The sequence below is a fragment of the Meles meles genome, chromosome 12 (assembly GCF_922984935.1).
Source record: "Meles meles chromosome 12, mMelMel3.1 paternal haplotype, whole genome shotgun sequence".
Lineage (NCBI taxonomy): Eukaryota > Metazoa > Chordata > Mammalia > Carnivora > Mustelidae > Meles > Meles meles.
Window position 1 is genome coordinate 85,013,962 of NC_060077.1, and position 21,827 is coordinate 85,035,788.

The window sequence follows — 21,827 nt, forward strand, 5'->3', positions numbered from 1 at the left end:
TGTGTGTGTGTGTGTGTGTGTGTGTGTGTGTGTGTGTACTACAGCATGAGACTCAGGAAACAGAGAAGAATAAGAAAGAATGTGTGCCCCTACAGGTTTCTGTCTCCTGGGGAACACAGATGCATAAATGTGCGAGTTCAGAATAATGTGCCAAATGTTACCACGGACATTCATAATGAGGTATCTGAGGTCTGTCTAGGCAGGTCAGAGGGTTAGGGAGAACGATGCAGAGATATGGGATGTACTTTGTTTAGTTTGTTTTCTTTTGCCGATGGTATTAAAACTTAAAAGGATAGAAATTGAAGGAAAACAAGCACTACTATTTTACAAACTGGATTATAAATTTACTAAATTTAAGACAATGAACTGTTTATTGAGAATGTGGAATATGGTGATAAAAAGGGAACGCGGCTTATAAGGAGTTTATAAATTAAAGAAAGGGTTGGAGGAAAACAACTAAACCAAATTTTCAATATAAAGCAGAATCAAATGCATCCTAACAGAAATGCAAACAGCATGCCATGGGGGGAGAACAGGAAGATTGTATAACTTCAGTACAAGGGAGCTTGCATTAAGCTGAACTGGATGTCAGTAGGCAAGACGGTGACGGACTTGTGTTGAAAAGGATGGCGCACCTTGCCGTGTTCGGGCAGTGTGGTCCTCATCCAGCATGCCTGGAGCATGGAATAGCTTCTGAGATGTGATGGAAAAGAGAGACCAAAGCGCTAGCAGACAACTACGTGGAGCCCCAGGCTTAGAACTTGGGGCCAATCCCTAGGCCGTGGGGAGCAACTAAAAGTATGTGATGAGCGGTGTGATAGAATTCAATGTGGATTTTAGCGAGGTAATTCCTGACACACAAAAAATGGAGAATAACCGGAGAGTTTTATAATAGTTCCAGAGAAAGATTTTAAGATCCCAGATTAGGGTTCTTGTTCTGAAAGACTGAAAAGGAAGAGTTGCTCTATGAGGTCATGAGTAGGTATTCTGTCAAGCAGGGGATGATAGAGCCATAGTGGATTACTAAACAGACCACAGGGCCACTGGGTGGCTCAGTTGGCTAATTGTCTGCTTTTGGCTCACGTCATTATTCCAGGGTCCTGCCTGGAATCCAGGATCGAGCCCCCTGTCAAGCCCCATCTTGGGCTCCCTGCTGAGTGGGGAGCTTGCTTCTCCTTCCTCTGTGGCTTCCCCCTGCTTGTGCTCTCTCTCTCTCTCTCTCTCTCTCTGTCAAATAAATAAAATCTTTAAAAAAACACAAAAAACCCTACGACATTCCTGGGCTGTGTAGCTGATGAAGACTGCAACACGGTGTGATACTGCCTTACACTGTTACCATTCACAGTGCTTCACAGTGACATAGAGGAAACATATAATGATTGTATCTCCTTCTCTACTGATTCTTTTGTCTTGAGCGAACCCAGCTAAGAGGTGTGTGTGTGCTCCTCACTGTTGTGTGTACATGAAATATAGTAATGATGATGGTGATGATGTAAACGTTTACTTTGGAGTCACAACAAATATTTTGAAGAGGATTTAGGACCCCATGCAGTAACGGTGGGTTTTGTATGGTGATTAATGAACCAAGGTTTTGTCGTTGTTATGGTTTAGGTGAATGACAAGACCACACTTAAACAAGGGTATTTGCAAATGGATTAGACATAACATTGTAAGTTCTACTCTGCCCAAGATAAGAGTACAAATATTTGTTTTCACTTGAGTATTTTATTTGTTTTTATTCATTGGCCATATGGTGGGACCATAGAATGCTTGTTTTCACTGTGGAGAATAGTGCTTTTCTGCTCTGTCGTAGTCATTCACAAAGATGGTGTGTACTTGTGTGTGTGTATGTGTGTGTATGTGTGCACCTGCACAGACATGCTTCACTTAAGGTTGCTATTGGGGAGTTCTGGACTTGCAAGTTTTTCTTTGCTGAACATTTTTTTTTTTTTTTTAAAGCAGAGGAGTGTAACAGTTATCCACTAAGAGCATGGGTTTCACTCTGCCTATTAAGATTAGAATATTAGTGCACATAGTCTCACAGATAAAATGTCTGAATGCATCTGATAATTAGGTATCCGTCTTAGCGTTTCAAAGCTGGCCATCCACTTTCAAATACAGATGCTTACACTAACCTTGCAAGGACACTCAAAGTAATTTTCTGCTTGTGAATTCTGACAGTGATTACAAGCCTAGTGATGGCCCTAGCTGGTAGAAAAGTGTCAGTGATGGGAAGGATGATGAAGTTCAGGGCTCCAGAGACAGAGGTGTGTGTGTGTGTGTATGTGTGTGTGTGTGTGTGTGTGTGTTGGTAGTGGTGGGGGTAGAAAAGAAGAAACCCGATCTTCAAATGATTGGAGAAACTAGTAATAAGAACCTTTTTTTTTTTTTTTTGAGCTCTCATGCTGTCAGTGATGGAGAACAATTAGCAATACCACGGAATGTAATATACAGTGTCAGAGCTCAGGTTGACGGTCAGCTCAGGATTTAATGTGTGTCATGTACTGGAAAGGAATGTGTCCTCTCTGCCTTACATGGATACTACAGGAGCGTTGTATCACCGTGGGATGGAAACAGCAATTAGTTGATAGGAATTAGTTAAATGAATCATAAGGGCTGGTTCTAAAAATGGTAGTCCCTAATGAGACGTAGAGACATAGCAAGTCTTTGATTAAAGACACAACCTGTATGTCATTTAAGTAATCCTGTGGTCATTGGATCGTCCCCTATTGTTTCACACCAAGGTCAGTGGTAGTGTGTAGACTCTTCTAATATGGAGAGGCATGGATGGGGTGAGGAGTGTAGCGGTGAGAAGTGTGCGGAGGGGTCGGCTTGTTTTCATCCACCATCCGCACTTGTCTCGGGGGGTCAAGTTTTTGCCCTGTGTTGTGGCAAAGTGTTTTATTGTTCCTTAATGCTGAGAAAGGACCCTTCTGCCAAGTCATAAAATGTTTGATGGAAACCACTCAAAGCACCTAGCTTCTTTGAGACTCGGCAGTAGTCAGAGGTGAGGGTTCATGAATCTTTCCTTCTCCGAACTGTCCTCTGCTTCAGCTTTTGATGTCCCCACTTGGCTGGGCCACAGACGTCTCCAGAGGCAACATCTCATGGCAGGGCATGGAGATCGAGCTTTCCAGCAGCCCCCTGTTTTTCGTAATCCTGGTGCAGCTACAGAGCACTGGGCACGTGACCTCAGGCGAGGCACTCAGCCTTCCTTAACCTTAGTTTCCTGACCTGTTGGTAGAAATAATGAATTCATTCAATGTGGGGATGAAATGAGCTACTATCTAGAGAACGTTAAGACTAGTGCCTGGCACAGAGGAATCACTCAAGCAATCCAAGCTCTAGTTTTCAGCTTGTTTTCTTCTTTCAGGGAGCTATAGATGCCACAATAACTCTGAGGGTGACTTAAAACAATTAAGCAACTCACCACATTTCCAGAACGTAACCTTTCCAGATAGGTGGGTCAGTGTGCGGTACAGTGATCCACTAGGTAATTCCACACGGAAAAAATCTAAATTATAACTCATGCCAGTAACTAATTTTTTGTATTACTGAGCCCTGATTAAAAAAAAAAAACACCAAAAAATCAAAACTACAGAAACTAAAGGAGAAATCAGGTCCTTAAGTGTTCTGGAGCAGAGTGTAAACACAGCTGTTACGGTGCAGGCAGGGGAAGAAGCGCTTAGAGAAACCGTGATGTGAAGAGTGGTACCATCCACACCTAACCCAGAAGGAAGAAAACGTTCAGCGGGCACACCTCCCTAAGTCGTGTTCAGTGTTTGCTGTTTGTAGCACCCATCTTTTAAAGAGTGCAAACCCAGTTCTGTAAGACCGTGAACAACCTTTATTATTTTGCAAATTTGCATTCGTCTTACTCAAAGTCCAGATGATGGCAGTTATGGGGAGGAACGATTGTGGAGACGACAGATTGAGTCCTGTGTTTTTCAGGTTAGGAAGTTCAGGAGAATGTGCCATCAAGTCTGAGTTTCCTTAGGTTCCTCTGTTCAACATAATGTTCTGACATGCAGCAGGGACAGTTCGAGACGGAATGATACGAAATGCAAATCAGTAGGTACTGTCCCTGCTGCCGATCGCTGGGGTTAATCATGCAAATCTAATGCAGTTCTTGGTATTTCAAGAAAGGTTTGAGTTGAAGTCTCAGGCACATACTGATTTAAAATTCCTACTTCGGAGAGCAGTGTAATCTTTCTCGGCTTCACATTTTAAAATACAGAACAGGATCTGGAGGCGGATTTAGTGAGTGGACATCCATCCATACTTGTTAATCATGAGAGGAGGTGGGAGGGAAGGGTGTCCTTAAAGAATGTGGGAGTTTCTAAGCATATTAAATACTTTATTAGATCTAAATTTGCAAATGTTCTATAGCAAGTCCCTTTGCTTGGAATAAGATCAAATCAACTGATTATTCGTGTTTACTGAATGCTCTGTTCCAAGAAGATGGCTAAAACGGGCAAGGACAGACCAAATAAAAATTAACACCACCACAAGTTCCTAACTTTGGGAATGGTAGAAAATACCTTTGGAAATGAGACTGTTTACAGGAAGAAATGAAATTGTCTTGCTCCCAAGTGCAAGCTGACACATTCTAATAGCCTTTCTGCTGTGCACAATAAACATCAGCTTATCTTTCCAAGAACAATAAAATTTCATGTACTGCTGCCTGACATAAGAATTATTTTTACATATCTCCATATCGCTGACTCTCTTGTAAGTTAATCTCATCTCACATGAATTTTTCACCAGCTTCACTCTGATGTTGATAAAGGAGATGGTTCCATCAAATACATCTTGTCAGGCGAAGGGGCAAGTTCCATTTTCATTATTGATGAGAACACGGGGGATATTCATGCTACCAAGAGACTGGATCGGGAGGAGCAGGCCTACTACACGCTCCGCGCCCAGGCGCTGGACAGGCTCACCAACAAGCCTGTGGAGCCTGAGTCCGAGTTTGTCATCAAGATTCAGGACATCAATGACAACGAACCCAAGTTCTTGGACGGCCCGTACACGGCAGGAGTTCCCGAAATGTCTCCTGTGGGTAAGTAAAGAACATGCTGCTTTGACGGCGTCTGGTTTTAGGGGGTCTGTATTTAAATGCAGATCATCACAAGTACTGGGGGAAAAAAATCACTTCGGTGTTGGTACGGCAGTGTCTAGTGAGGATGAGGGGGAAGTTCGAGGTGCCTTAGGAGCCGGCGTCCAAGTCTGAGTATTCAGATCGTTATTTTATTTCTATGGAAAATTAAGAAAATGTTCCTTTTCCACAGGGATCTCAATGCCTTTAGTACATTGCTCATTCCCTTTTCAATATAATATTCAATTTTAAAAAATGATTAAAAGTACCCCTAGGAAGTTAAAAAAGAAAATCCTTGCAGACCCTGGCCTATGGTAATCTTTTCTTTCTCCTGATTGGTATTAATGATTCACTCTTCGAAGAATCCTTCAGTGGCCAAGGTATCAGGCTGCCCATCTAATGTTTAGATGAGCTGGTCTGTTTGTTTGTAGAGTAGGCTTGAACCCACAAATGTCCCTCCATATGCCGCCACTAATCTTTTTGTAATTTCTCCAGAAACTTAACATGTGTGGAAATTTATATTGACTTGGTAATGGACTTTTACATATCTCAAAGAATCATGAAGGCTATTTTATTCAGAGGGCTTTTCACACTGCCCCATTACCAGAAACATAGAAAGTACTTCTGGTATAAACTTTATTTCTATCAAATGATAAAAAGTCAGTTTTAAATAATTGAATCAGATGTCTTTGGAATAATTTTCAGCCAGTCTGTAATTTTAGGTGATCTTACGATACAAAGCAGAAAATACGGGGCCTAAATAGACCAGTTGATTTCTGTATTTATTTGCTGTCATTTTTAGTCTTGAAGTAAGACAGTTATTTAAAGTAATAATTGAATTTGTATTTTAACAGACGAACATTTTACCCAATGTGATTTGTTTTATATTACATAAAGGTCACTTCATTCATTCCAGCATTCAGCCAACAGATCGACTGTGTTAGGAAGGGGAATTGCAAAGACGTGTATTATGTGTGCCCTTTAGGAGAGCCACAATTTAGTGACCCTAAATTCCTAACAGATGGGAGCGTGAAAATTATTTAAGGTACCATTGCTCTAGCCACTAAAGAAATAGAAACAGAAAATGAACCAGAAGAATGGATGCTTGTGGTCTGGAAACATTCAGAACCCCAGAGGTAGCATCTCACTGTACCTAGCATCTCAGTGAGCGTTTCTTTGACCACACAGGCTTATTTACACTTTCTCAGTACTGCCCCACATCTTCAGTGCTGCTTGCTGTTGCTTAACAACAAGAACAACAACTAGGAGACAGCCGCCACAACAGGATTTGCAGGTTTTAAAGAAAAGGGAAGGTACTTTGTCCTCCCGCAACTAGTCGTGTTTAGAAAAAGAAGAAGCTTTGAGTTGTATTTGAGAGTGTCAGCCCAACTCCATAACTTTCTATGGGCATGTTGGACATTCTTCATTGGCTTGTTACCATTTTCCTTTGCTACCCAGAATGTAGCCATGCAAACTGGATTAATGTGAACTTAGGTTTTCCAGAGGCGAAATAATGCACACTGTAGTTTTGGTTTTGATTGTACTGCTCTGATAGCAAACAGCATGATTATTGTGCAGACATGCAAGTCATATTAGTTAATTGATCGATTCCAGCAGGTTCAGAACTTTTTAGAAAATCATTTTCAGGTGCCTTCAGGATTTAACTGACATTAATTGAGAATTCTGGAATAACAGACATTGAAACTAAGATCAGTGGAAGTCTATATTAAATACGGAATGTGGATCTGTAGTGAGTTGTAGTTTATCAGAGGGTCTAATTCTTTTTTTTTTTTAAAGATTTTATTTATTTATTTGACAGAGAGAGATCACAAGTAGACAGAGAGGCAGGCAGAGAGAGGAAGGGAAGCAAGCTCCCTGCCCAGCAGAGAGCCCAATGCGGGACTCGATCCCAGGACCCTGAGATCATGACCTGAGCCATAGGCAGCGGCTTAACCCACTGAGCCACCCAGGCACCCTCAGAGGGTCTAATTCTAACCAAGCAGTTGTAGTAGCCACTAAATAGTATGGCATATACAATACAAGCATTCAGTGTTTAATATTCAGGACTGTGTTTTTCACTGGAGGCTCACCTCAAGATTGAAAACACACTAAAAAGCCCTTAGGATAGTTCATTCATTTCCAGACGAGCGTAGATAAGCATGGACAATTTAAAGTCATTTAAAAATATGTGTGCATGTGTGTCGTGCGTGTATATGTATATATAAGGTGAATTTCTTAGAGAACACTTCAGGAAAAATTATATACAACCCAATTTACTAAAGTAGTTTTGATTATTTTGTTTAAGGCACTTTCCTTTTCAAATGAAGGAGGAAATCCGTACTTACGCATGTCACCAGAGTAAATATTGCTGTAAAGATGGTGCATTGTGAAGAAAATAGAGAATATTAATGCCATTAATTCTACTATTTTAAAATAATCATAATTTAATTTTTTAAAATATTTTAAATATGCACCATTTACTGTTTGGTCCTGCCAGGCATCTGCAGGACACAATGAACTAAGTCTGTCAAATTAAAAAAAAAAAAAAAAATCAGAATTTTAAAAACAGTGCTATATACATAGCTTCCTAATATGCACCCATTTTTAAAGAAAATGGGGTTGGTAAGGAAAAACATAGCGCTAAAAAGACAATAGATTTGTAACAAGATGGACATTAATGACTTATTTAAAGGACTTAGGGAAATCTCTTTAGAAATATATTGAAATGAGGTGTTAGATTAAAAGTATTTTCAATAAATTCTTAGAAACAAATCCAAACCTTAGAAGAATTCAGAAAGAAAAAGACTTGTTCCATTCCCATCAATAGGACATAAACGGTAAAATAACATGTGCTTAAAATATGTAAACTAAGTAAATGCGAGTAACGTTTTTAAGATTCAGCTCCAAATAGAAGTAAAAAGAACACATCGCGATAAATGCTCTCTTTGTGGAATAAGTGAATACATAGTCAAATGCCGAAGCCATAGGGCTTTCTATCACATGAAATATAAAAAAACAAATAATAATGCAATTTTTAAGGTTGCCATGGTTTTCCTCCTTTGGGAGGGTGGGGTAGATTTTCATTTTATCCTTTTATTATTCAATCAATTCCTAGAAACAAACGCAAACTAAAACTCTTCCTGAAGAGATGCCACGTAATAGCCAGTTAAGTGGATCCATCAAATACTCTTATTCAGTTAATGAAATTTCATTTTCTGTCTGGCTCTACTCAGCTATAATAGTGAGATCCCCTCGGTGACGTGGGTGTCAAGATGCTGTTACTTGTCACACTGCCTTCTGGACGGTAATGGAGACTTATAGCGATTGCTCTTGATGAAAACTTGTTATCTGACCCTGATGGATGAGATGCCTAAAATCTGAGTCCCTTCCAATTCTGAGGAGCCTCCTAATGGGCATCATCAATCTTATTATTATTATTATTATTTTTTGCTAACATATTTTTGTAACCCTTAAATCTTTCTCAGGGCTTAATTAGCATTTATCTTCATTTTGGGTTTGTCTTTTATGAAAAATATGTCAATTTTTCATATGCCTTGAAACATGAAAAAAGAATAATTAAAAACAAAGGTAGCATGTTCAGCGTTTTGTGAATCATTCTGTTTTGTGGCATTTGGAAGTTTTTAATTCATTGGTTTTTGGATTGGCACGTAGGGACCTCAGTGGTACAAGTGACAGCAACAGATGCCGATGACCCTACGTATGGTAACAGCGCCCGCGTGGTCTACAGCATTCTGCAAGGACAGCCATACTTCTCAGTGGAACCAAAGACAGGTAAACATTGAAATGTGACTCTTCTTATAATGTCATCATATGTGTCTTGGCACAGAGTTAATATTAGTTATTTTTATTTGATACAGTTGACGCTGATAATAGATGCTACATGGCTTCTGAGCTCTCTCAATATGGGAACTGTGGTAATAAACACATTATTTACCGAGGCGTTGGCATCTTCCAAGAATATTTTATTAGGTTTATCAGAACTTCTACCAAATTTAAAGTATTATGTGTTAAAAAAACTCCTGACTGTATAAGAAAATATTATTTATATCATTTTCTTTTTGTCTTGCTTTAACTTTAACTTGCTTGTTTTGTTTGGAGTTTTTCATATTGTAATTATGGTAATCATTGGGACTTCTCTTTGTAGAGTCATTAGTGCAGAGATATCCTGGAAATTTTTGTCCTCTGCTAATTTATAATATGGATAGTGTATTATTTGCAAAACAAATCTATTTTTTCACAAAAATGGAAAGTTTTCAACCCTTAAGGGCATGGATATCTGTGAGTCAAGTTTGACTTAGTCTTCATAGTTGGTGTCAGTTGATTTTTATCTATGTGAGAAATAACATGAATTTCTAAATCTTTAAATCTAATCTAATTCATGTAGAAATCACACACAACTGAATTTAAATTGGAAGCAGGAACCTCCCTGACATGCAGTAGGATAGGTAGTAAGTTCAGGTTATCCTCTCAGTCTGGTTTACTCAGGAGAGTAAACCAGTTTACTACCAGTAAACCAGTTTAAGTTTAAACATAAAAATTAGGATGATGGTCTGCTAAATCAAAAACTAAATTAAGTGATTTAATTTTAGAAAGAAAAAACATATTTTCTATGAGTTGCATGACTGCCTGGATAGAATATGTAGTTGGTTGGCTAGGTGTTCCGTTTTTGCTGTTAAGCTGAAATAGTTTACAGTAAGTAAGAAAGTCTCTAGAGCATTGTTACCATGATTATAAAATAACATTTTATCTATTCTGCTTTTCTGGTTCTGGGCGGAGGGAGGAGGGGTGAGTGTGGAGATGGGTGGTTTGTGCCACTGGTCTTCTTCACCATGAAATATAGAATTTATCCATATTGTAACAATTTTGTCTTTATTGTAAAGAAAATTATTCTTCAAACAGCCAAGTTTATGATTATTGGATAGGACCTGCGACCTTAAATGGTTATTTTAATGATACTTAGACTATTTTCCACATAAATGATAATATTAATTCATTTTCAAATCACTGTGGAGGATAACTATTTTAAGCATCTTTTGAGAATAGTAGTTGTAATGTGCATGAACAGAAAAATAAATTCAATCCTACCTCACCAATAGAGTTTTTACAGAGATATATTTGCATATTTTATACCAATATAGTGGTAGAGTCTGGAAGCCACCTGGAAAGTCTAACAGAGAAGAAACAGTTCTGATTAAGCAAGTATTGAAGGAGACATGAACAAAAGTATTTAATTTATGATGTGAATCCTGTGAACGTAGAACGTGTGCTTGTGGTTGATTTAATGATAGATCTGAGAAGCATAAATCCGCCCACCCATTCCCTTATAAACTGACTCTTCACAGCCTACAAAGACATTGACAAGTTTCTGACAATTTGCTCACAAATTATACACTCCTGCATTATATAACCTGTCCAGAAATAGCATGCATTCCTCCCTAGGGTTAAATATTTTGCTGGTGCTAATGATCGGCTTGTGATTTTAGCTTTGTGGTACAGTGATCATTTTTCAAAGTCCTGTGGAGGTAAGGTAAGACCTTTGAGCAAGCAGACAATCGTCCATGTCATGGGATCACATTATTAGTACTTCAAATTAATTCTAATTTCAGAATCTCGAGGACTATATATTGTAGGAGATGAAGAGGTCAGTTTAATTTTGTTTTGTTTAGAGTTTTTCATATTGTAATTATGGTAATCATTGGGACTTCTCTTTGTAGAGATCATTAGTGCAGAGATATCGTGGAAATTTTTATCCTCTGCTAATTTATAATATGGATAGTGTATTATTTGCAAAACAAATCTATTTTTTCACAAAAATGGTAAGTTTTCAACCCTTAAGGGCATGGATTTCTGTGAATCAGGTTTGACTTAGTCTTCATAGTTGGTGTCAGTTGATTTTTATCTATGTGAGAAACATGAATTTCTAAATCTTTAAGAGTTTTTTTTAAAGAAAGTAAAATTTTTGATAGGAAAAATACTGGAAATATGCTAAATCGGGATTTTGTAAAAATAGGCACAGGGAAAGGTGTCTGGGTGGCTCAGTGGGTCAAAGCCTCTGCCTTCAGCTCAGGTCATGATCCCAGCGTCCTGGGCTTGAGTCCTGGGCTCGAGCCCTGCATCGGCTCTCTGCTCAGCGGGGAGCCTGCTTCCCCCTCTCTGCCTGCCTCTCTGCCTACTTGTGATCTCTATCTGTCTGATAAATAAACAAAATCTTAAAAAAAAAAATAGGTACAGGGAATCACTGTTAGGTGCATTTCTATAAGTTTAACTTGTGATTTTTTTCAAATTAATAATAACTATTACCATTTATTAATAACACATGAACCTAGAATGGCCACAACTTCCGGTTCACATATTATACCTGTAGCACTACTCACAGCCCAGATGACCAGAGGGTAACTGTATCTTCCACCTTATTTCTCCATCAGGAAGACAAGCCTGTGAGTAGCTGCAAAAGCCAATGTTAGCAGTTTGCTCTAATAAGCAAACAGAATGGCACTAGGAGCACAATAAGGCAACATTAAAAGGACTGCAGAGATTCCCATCACCCATTTCCATAATGATCACAAACTGCTGGGAGGCTGGTGGTTGGTTATTCTGAGGTTTCGTCTACTCCGTAACCTGCAAGCAAATAGACTCCATGTTTCAGTCTATTCGATATATGGCAGGACTGGCTACATAATTTGCAGTTCAAAATGGAAATGCAGGGCCTGCCTTCTAAAATTAATAGGACTTCAAGATATTATCAACAGAGCGAGAAACAAGCACGGGACCTGCGACCCCTGCACAGGTCACGTGGCCATAAAGCTGGCCCTGAAAAATGGATTGAATGATAAAACACCACTTGTCATTTAGGAGTTCCGTCTTAACATAGAGGTGTGACTACGCAATACCTGTGTCATATATTACATACCCACTTGTGACCCCATAACTTTATGTAAGTCATATAGTCATAACAAAGCCCCTCCCCCATATGCCCTTGAAATGCTTTCCATTCTGTGGAGCAGTTCATGGTGTGGAGGACCCTCCCTCCTGTCAGGCTTGCTGAGGATGTCCTCTCAGAGATTACAAGACTCCCTTCCTCAGAGACTCTTCATTTGATGCCAACTCTGAAATTCTTTAGTGTTCTAGAAGCATCCGTGTTTGCTATCATTGGTTCTCCTCTGACTTTTTATGGTCTTATCATATGCTTCACTTACAGAGAGACAAACCAAATATAAATGCAGCTTAGATGTCAAATTTAGAAATATTAACTAATAGGAAGAGATCCACCATGTGCATCTAATGTGTCTCAGATCCACATGGCATGAAGCCCCGTAGACCTGTGTTACCTGGGTCATGTGGTTGCCTGGACCCCTAGACCAGTCCAAGACCTGAGTGTGTAGATGCCAGGCCTCAGGGATTCTTTGGATCCCTAAATGGGGTGGATATCAGAACCAGCTATTATCTGTTGCATTTAGTACATATTTACATATATGAGAAGTTCCATGGTAAAACAGTATGCTTTAAAACAATCATAAATGGCTGTTAGAAAATAAAAGAATCATCTGAAAATTTGTTCCCAGACTAAAAACCAGACAGTTGTTGAGCAATAGTGATGATAAATTAATGTTTCATATGCACAGTATTTTTTGTGCCCATGGATTACACATAAGTGGAAAGTTCTGGGTTCTTGGGTCAGATGATACATGTCTAGAAAAATTATTATTCAGGAAACTTAAAATCTGAACTAATCTCTTTTCTAAAGAGCTACTGGAAATACTCTTCTTATCATAAGTGGCTTAAAATGACTGATACTGAAATCAAATAATGTTGTTGTCTTCCATGAAAATCTCACAGAACTATAGAAATCTGGCTAGACAAAACTGGTCTTTACTACTTCAGAGATGTAGTGTTATCAATTTGCTATATGTGTGTTTCTCCATAATACATAGCAAAATGCAAATCAGATCCAGTGCCTGAGAACTCCTTGCCAAATGTAGACAGTTTTATTTAAAACTAAAGAGCTAGCAGAAGTCATGGGGCTGGAAATCTATTATTTTTGAATGTCCTTATTTAAAGTCATTTCTCTCCCAATTATTCCATTCTTGTCAAAAATATGTTTAATAGTTGAGGTATTTGGAAATTACCTTTGCCACCTGGTTACTTTGCAAACTTTGTGATGATTTTTACTTTGGAAAAGGGCTATTTATAGGATCACTTGTAAAGAAACAATTAGAAGTGTGAAAAATAAGTGAGTAACTTTGACTACCAGACTTCTTTCTTAATAATGTTACATTTCCTTACAAAAATAATGCCACCAAGCAAAACCATGAGAGGATGAGGCTGCCATGTTTTCCTTGCTGATCAGTTGAGATATTAAGCCCTCTCTCCATCATTATGAAGGCGTAAGGATGAAAGCTCATTTGTACCTATCGATTTTGGAAGGAAAAATAAGAGATGCCCGGAAGTTAGAAAAAAAAAAATGAATGAACAAGAAATGATTCTAAACATAGCTCATTAATATTTTGTCATCTAATGATATACTTAATGATCAAATAGTAATGAGAGCACTTAAACTGTATTTGCTGTACTTGTAGCAACACTGCCTGATGAGAAAAAGTGGTCAAAGTTCAGAAACAAAACAAAACTGTCCTAACTTAAGGAAGCGTAACTCAAACACTTGAAATACTGATGTGTTGTTGAAGTGTGTATGGGTGTGGGTGTGTTTGTGTTTGATGGCTAGTGCTCAGACTAAACACAAATATGGTCACTTAAGACAGGATGAGTGTTGTTTAACTTGGAATCTTAGGAACTAATAACAAATTGCTTAAATTTTTCCTGTGCTATTGAAGAGCTTTTCTCATCTGTTTCCCACCCCTAGAACAGTTACCAAACTGTTGAATATTATGAAGTATAGGGCAGGCCTTGTATAGTTTCCTGTAGGCTTATTCTTGTTGCTGAAATATAACATACACTATAAATAAAATATAACACATATTATAGCACATAGCATATAGCACACCATTATGACATGTGTACATTGAATAATCAGCCTTTAAATTAGCAGCTTTTAAAAAATATAAATCTGGAGGATTTAACATTTTTATGCTAAACATGAGGAATGAAAGAAGCTTCATCCCAAATTAAACAATTATTTGCAATTATTTTATTCCTGAAGAACCAACCTCTATCAAACAAGCTGGTTTTTCTATTGTTTTTGTTACTGATTAGTCCGTAATACCAGAATTCCTCATCCTCAGGTCTGAGTCAATGAAGATTTAAATCCTGACCTCCCCATAAAAAGTAGAATCTGTTTAATAAAATAGATTAGACATCTTTCAAGCTATGGTCCTAGGTGGATAGGTAAGATACAGTTTTTGTTGGAAAAGATGAAATTGCAAGAAATAATTAAGTAGGAATCTGAGCTCTTTATATTTAATTAGTAAAGATGACCTCATATTGCTAGTTTCAAGTTCTATATAGATCAACGTTAAATACATTTTTATCTGATAACCCCTCTACGTACATATACTAAGTATATTAGGTAAATATATCATGTTATGTATTTACATACGATGTTAAACTAAATTTCCTCCCATTTTTAAATATACTTAGGCAGTAAATAGTTATAAAAGAACTAATTTACTGTACTAATGACTATTGTGTCAAGTTTCCCCATCAATCAAAATGAAAGTCTGAAATCAATTTCTCCTACATTTGAAGCCTTAAGGGTGATCAATATTCAATGCAATTGATTACAAACAAACAGCAACAAAACCCACGAGTGTTTTCAATGTTGCTGATTGATAGTAACATAGTCATTCTCATCTTCAGTGCTTTTTCTCAGAAATTTCGATGCAGGATAACATCATCGTGCATCATAACCACAACCACAACCGTAGCCATAGTTTAAGATGGCGTTTTTCGTATTAAATATAAATCACTCTCATTTTTTGCTTTATAGACTATTTCAGTCATTTTTTCTCAAAGAGAGGTAGTGGGAACCACAACTGAAAGGTTATCGTGATTTCACATCACCTGGGAATTAAGTGGTTAGAGAGGGTGAAAGAGAAGAAAAGGAGCGTTTCATTGTTACTGCGCAGGTTACTGCCCATTATTTTAGATGAGGACTTCATGTTATTTGTTTATAAGTTGTTATTTCTGAACCGTATTTTCATAGAACCAAAAGATAATCCTCTCTATCCAATATTGAGAAGCCCTGCTTTTCCCTTGTTATAGCACTCTCTGTGTTTTGTAATACTGTATGTAACTATTATGTCCCTTTGGTCTTTAATAGGCTGTAAGATTATTTAAAATAAAACAACAAAAGGCAACAACTCAGGAGTGACTTGCTACCTGTATCAGTGTTCTTTGCTAGTATAAATGCAATGATTCATGATGCGTTTTACTGGGATTTGAAATTTTACAGGAGTCATCAAGACCGCCCTTCCAAACATGGATAGAGAGGCTAAAGACCAGTATTTGCTTGTTATTCAGGCAAAGGATATGGTTGGTCAAAATGGAGGACTCTCAGGAACTACGTCAGTCACCGTGACCCTAACTGATGTCAATGATAACCCACCTCGCTTTCCTCGAAGTAAGCTATTTTGTTAAATACTCCAAGTGCCCTAACTTCCCTTGCCAGTCTATAAAATGTCTTTTAAAAGGACTCTTTCCAAATACTTCTCAAACAAGTGACCTTACTACATTCTCTCACAATTTTGTTTCATGAGGGGCATGGATTTTAATTCAGAAATGTAGAATATAAAGTGTATTGAAAATGAAAAGAGGCAATCATATCTTTGTATTACTTCTGTCTTCAATATAATACAGTTTTTCTTCGGTTCATATTTTTAATACCAGACAGTTATTAAGTTCATTTATATAATCATCTTTTCATTCTAAGATATTCTTTGTACACGTTCTGTAAGTTACAAGGTTGTTGCCAATTGTAACATTCAGATAAATTTCATGCATTCTATACACTAAAAGTATTGATTTATTTTTAAAGTTAAAAATGGAAGAGCACTAAATTTTTCATTTTTTACTGCATACTTTTTTTTTAGCCACTTCATGCACATTAAACATTCCTTTAGCAGTTCTACCATCTCTTTCTTGTGCAAACATTCAGCGTTTCAAAAGAAGTCAATTCAAAGAACCAGAAAGCCACATGCCCTCAATTTAGTTTCTATGACCAAAGTGGCTTTTGACTTAGCCAAGAAAAAAAAGGGGGGGGGTGGAATTCTAGGTAGAAATGTCTTGATTATAGAAAAGCATTTCATCTCACTCTCTTTTAGTATTTTTTTCTCCTTTTGTAAGTCTATGTGGTATTTCTTTACAATGCTCAGGAAAATAAGGAAATTGTATAGACTATTATGTCTCTAAAATGTTTGTTTGATAGACATGAGTAACGAAACTTCTTTACAAAAACAGATCTTAGAAGTGAACAATGACAAGGAAGTGTTCTCTGCGAACATGAAAGACACTGTTTTCCTGCAAATACTTCGTCTTTGGATGTTTCATTTTTATTTTACACATTTTTAATATTTAATATTGTTATATGACATTGCTATACAACAGACATTTTAATACTGCCTAACAAAATTAAGTTGAAATGACTCTAAGTTTAGCATTCATAAAAAAATGAACTCATCTTTAATTGTGTCCTTGATAACTTATAATGGGAGAGAACAGGAAGGTTGTAGAATAAGAAAAATAATAACATAATTATATTGGGCTCACAATAAACTATTTTTCTTTAAGCCTAGAGTGGTAAGAATTGTTTGTTGTTTCAGTTGTCATGATTTGATAAGATACAGTACAGGTTTTCTAGCTTATTAGATGCTCTTTTACTTATTGTTTAAAGTGAGGGAAGCCAAGGATATGTCATTGGATTTTTCAGTTTTGCGGGATTCTCTCTATCATGTGTAGTTAATATTCTATCCTTAAAATTTCTGGATTTTACTAAGAAGGCTTTGGATGTGTGAAAGGGGTCAATTAAAAGTCACCAGCCTATCTTTTCATTATTTTTTTTTAATCAGTGACTGTTCACAAAATTTATAAAATTGCTAACAATAATCATTTTGAGCTGAGAATATGGTCCCTTCATATGGTTACATTTTCCTTCTTCAGTTCCTTCGAAGGGAATCTTTTCTCTTCGTAAGAAAGTGAAAATATACCACATTTAACAACCTGAAGGCAATGGGAGAGGTGGAGGAAGCAGGAAAAAAACCAGATGATTAGAGAAAAATGGTTCTGAGGAGTTTTCTGGTTTCAAAGGGATGATTCGTGGTCATCTGCTTTCCAGAGTTTTTCTTTTCCTTGACTTGCAGGATGGTGGTGAAGAGGAATTTTGACAACGGAAAGTTAGAAAGCTTCTCTTTCTATCTTACTTTTCTTTCCTCTGTACAAATATTGCCTCTGCTCTTGTGTCCTTGTGTCCCAAATCAGTTCCACATATAGCCCGCGGAAATATCTCTTATTTCTGATAAATTTATGAGCTAAAACAAGGCTAATTTGATCTTTCGTCAATGTCCTTGTCTGGTCTGAAACCTTCTTAGTAAAAGACAGTGTTACATAAATCCTAACAATAAGTAATCAGAACTATTTAGTCTCCTGTTGCCCATATGAAGCCCAAGCTCGCTGTTTTCATTTTTAATATTAGTATTAATTATATTTTAATTATTTAGATTCAGTGGTTACATACTTAATTTTGTGTATAACTATGTTAAATTTATTTTATTATTAAAAATAGCTTATTTCTCTCCACTAGAAATACAGGAATAGAGACACTTATCATGCCTTTCTCAGGCTGTTTCTGCTGTCACATATTAAATATTATTAGATCATCGCCAAGGAATTTCTGGAGTCTATATGAAACCTGTCCTTTATCTCATATTGCCTTAGCATATTTTTTTAGTAAAATACCAAAACAAATTAAGCAAAGATGATGCAAAACGTACACGTAGTTAAGTATTTTGGGGTTAGCTTTTGTGTAATTTGTTCACTTCTTGATGTGAATTTCACAGGGTCTTACCAGTATAACGTCCCAGAGTCCTTGCCTGTGGCCTCCGTGGTGGCCAGGATCAAAGCAGCTGATGCAGATATAGGCGCTAACGCTGAAATGGAATACAAAATTGTGGATGGTGATGGACTGGGGATTTTCAAGATTTCTGTTGACAAAGACACCCAGGAAGGCATCATTACTATACAGAAGGTAATATTTCCTTTACTTTTAAGTTCTGTAAAGGTAACACCACAGTGCATACAAAACAGGAAGCCATGTTTGCTTTGATAGAAGAGTGTATTAGACAAAATAAATGACTGTGTGGAACTATTATTATTTTGACTTTAGGAAGGAAAGGTCTGCGTTTATTTTGAGGTGTCAGAATCATAGAGAATCATGAATGACTTTTGTAATCATGCCCTGACTAGTCTCTACTGAGTAATCCCAGAGCCCTTATCTATAGCTCTAAGACAATAAGGCACACTTGAGATGTGCTGTTTTAAATGACCTCTGCAGAGAGGCGAGTATGTTTCTTTGTTGACCATTCCAGGCATGAAACCCCTAAAATCAACTAAAAGTCTTTGTTAGGAAGCTAGACAAACACTCCATGTATGTGAAAGAGGTGCAAAGTTGGAAATAGAAACCAAAATGTTGAAGACTTGCTACATTATCAATTACTCCTTTTTACAGTTTATACTAATTGAAGTGTTTGAAGAATTCTTATGGAGCATGAAAAGTTGTGAAGCTTATCATAATCCCCTAAATATAAGTGCAAAGGAGATAGAAAATCCCTATAATCCAAACTAAAGACTGTCATGGTATATTTAAATTAGCTCCCAACACTGATTAGATAAGGAGGAAATGAGCTATTTATTCCTTCTGCTTTGTATAGACATGATCTTTGACGAATGTTAAATTTTAAAAAGTTATTGCAAAAAAAATTATTTGAAATAGTAAAAATTAAAATATGTGAAAATCCCCATCCCCCGAATAATGGAATTTTATGTCAGTCTCACAATCCAGGTGTATAACTCTGTAATTAACACTCCTCAATAATTAACACATGTCAATAAAGAAAGTTATATTTTAGTTGTTACAGGAAAACATATGTTTGATTTTAGGCCAATGGGCAAAACATTTCAGCAATTATTTCCAGTGGACAGCTGCTATTTTAGCTCAGCTGGTGACAATCTGTGTAAAAAAGTTTTAATAATTAGGACAGGCCAACTGTTGGCAAAATGTTTTGTTTTGTTGTCTAAAATAAAAGGAATGCAATAAGGTACGATGTTGCTCAAAGATTTCAAAGATTCATCTGAAATCAATCTGTTCATATTCTGGAATTGTAAATATATATTGAAATTATTTTTATTGAACACATACATTTCATATATTATAAAGAGCGTAAAGATGGAAGAAACATACACACAAATGTATGTATTTGATATATTTCGTTCAGTAATAAAATTTATCTTCAATTTCTTAACATTACTTTTTAATGTTTTAGGGAATTAACTGTTAATTCTGGTCACAGTCAAATAGCACACTTTTTTTTCCCCAAGTTTAAAGCTTTGTGGTCTTTCCTAGCTTCTTGCTTCTCCTTGATCCCTGATAGCTCTTGGCTGTATGTTTTTTTTTTCTGTTCTCTTTAGCATTATCCTAAAGTTGGTTATCATTGCTCACTCCAAAACTATTTTAATAGTTCCTGAGTTCACAACCTGTTTCTAGCTTCTCAAATCCACCACTTCTTTAAATTGCTCTTCAAAATTCAACAATACTTTATTACTCCCAACTAGATTGAAAGCGATCTACCTTATACTAAGGGAATAAGAGACAGGGAAACCACAAATTGAAATGAAGCAGTAAAATAATCATTAATGAGCTTATGTGCTTAGAAATTCCAAAAGAATTCACTGAAGGACTGTTAGAGTTAGCAAGACTTTTCAATAATAATGGCTACAAAAGTAATTTAAAAATCAGTAGCTTAGCTGTAGCTCCTGAGAACTGTTGTATAGACTTTCATCTTCAACCCAAGGACAGCGGCTTCTACTCATGAAAAATAGAATATCAATACTTGGCCCGCTACCCCTAAAACGTTCCATCTTAAAGCAGTGTAGTCCACTAGTCTCATAAGGCAGTCTTTAACCCCAAATCCCAGTGTTTCTCCATCATGAAGCCAACTGAGTCTCTAGTTCAGGAGAGTGCTTTTGCTTAAAAAAAATTTTTTTTTAATTAGTCTCTTTAGGGAGCTGGGTTTTTGTTGTTGTTGTTGTTGTTGTTTTGTTTTGTTTTCAGAACGAAGGAGGTCTATCCTTAAGATTTTCTCATTCCCTCTGTCAGAACGAACAACGGCATATGGTCCTCAAGGACAAGATTTTGATTTTCAGTTTTATTATCACGATTTCAGTGAAATGGGGTTCTGTATTTCATTCCAGGTAAAATGTTTCCAGAGGTTTCTCACAGCAAGTGGAGTCAGCAAAAACATGTATGAGTCCCATAAATCCAGTGCTCTTTCTGTACTAGGGAGTAGTAGAATCATCTATGAAATCCAAAATGGATTTCTGAATCTGAGTCACAAGGGCACTCCTACTAAAACTAAGAGATTCTGAAGGAAAACAAATGAACCATTCTTACATTGTTCTTAGAATATTTTTAAATTTTCATTTAGATGTACAGTAGAATGCTATGGGCGTCCAAAAAAATGACCCATTTTTTGATGGGTTTTCTAGTGTCTCCTAACTAAAGGAAAATGTTTACCACCAGGCATTGCTAGGATGTTGACATACATACTCGTCCTGGTAATCGTGAATGTCTCTGAATGTTATTTCACATGTAGGTAACAGAGTTCCACTGTTTATTCATATCATCATTTCTCTTGGAAATAGCGTATTTCGTACCTGTGGACCATGCTTGATAATCATGTGAACTTATTTCCTCTCTACTCTGTGGTATAATAAAACTTTGGTTCATTGCTTTGTCATAAACAGTGCACTGTCATGGTTATAATGAGATTTATTCGGGTTTGAGCAAACTTATCATATTTTGAAACATTTACATATGTTATACTTTGCATAGAGTGAACTTCAGAGCAGAGGGAGAACAAGAAAACAGTCTTTTTAAAGATACATTAGAAAAAGAAAAATTAGTACAGAATTGTGAAAGATAACCTTCACTTATATTATTATTCCTCCAATGTTTATATAGAAAATGTTTATAAATATGACTAAAGAGGCAGAATCCCAAAGGCTAAAGGTTTTTGTAGATATTATCACAGAATTATAAACATGATTATGTAGCTTAAATACTGTTTCAATACAGCGTTTCACAGTGAAAGCTGCTGCTTTGGCCATTTATGAATGATTTAATGATAACGTCTACAACCTGTTACACAGGGCTTCCAAGTTCACAAAGTGTAAACATAAGTATTATCCGATGTGAGCGAAAACTGTCCTTCTTTCCACTTAGAATTTTTTCTGCTTACATTTCTGCATCATAATTTACAATGTGGGAGCTTTTGTTTCCTATTTTTCCTTTGAGAGATGACAATCTTTCCTCTAATGCACTTCATTTTTCAATATAAGACCTCAGTAGGGATTAAATATGGGGTTTTGCTTTTATAAAATACATTGCTGTGAAGTTACAGTACAGTAAAAAAATGAACATTTTCAAGATGCGTTTCCTGTGAAGGATAAGGACACATTCATCTCTGGCATATGGAGCGTGTTT

General features: G+C 36.8%; 1 protein-coding gene across 3 annotated transcripts in view; it reads left to right on the forward strand.

Moving 5' to 3' along the window:
* The window catches only part of CDH7 (cadherin 7), a 124,306-nt gene that overhangs the window by 50,215 nt on the left and 52,264 nt on the right, over positions 1-21,827 (forward strand). For all 3 annotated transcript variants that reach the window (XM_046024025.1, XM_046024024.1, XM_046024026.1), the window contains exons 3-6: positions 4,768-5,062; positions 8,771-8,890; positions 15,528-15,695; positions 18,127-18,314. In XM_046024025.1, the coding sequence (XP_045879981.1) occupies positions 4,768-5,062; positions 8,771-8,890; positions 15,528-15,695; positions 18,127-18,314 (771 nt within the window). The remainder of the gene's footprint in view (positions 1-4,767; positions 5,063-8,770; positions 8,891-15,527; positions 15,696-18,126; positions 18,315-21,827) is intronic.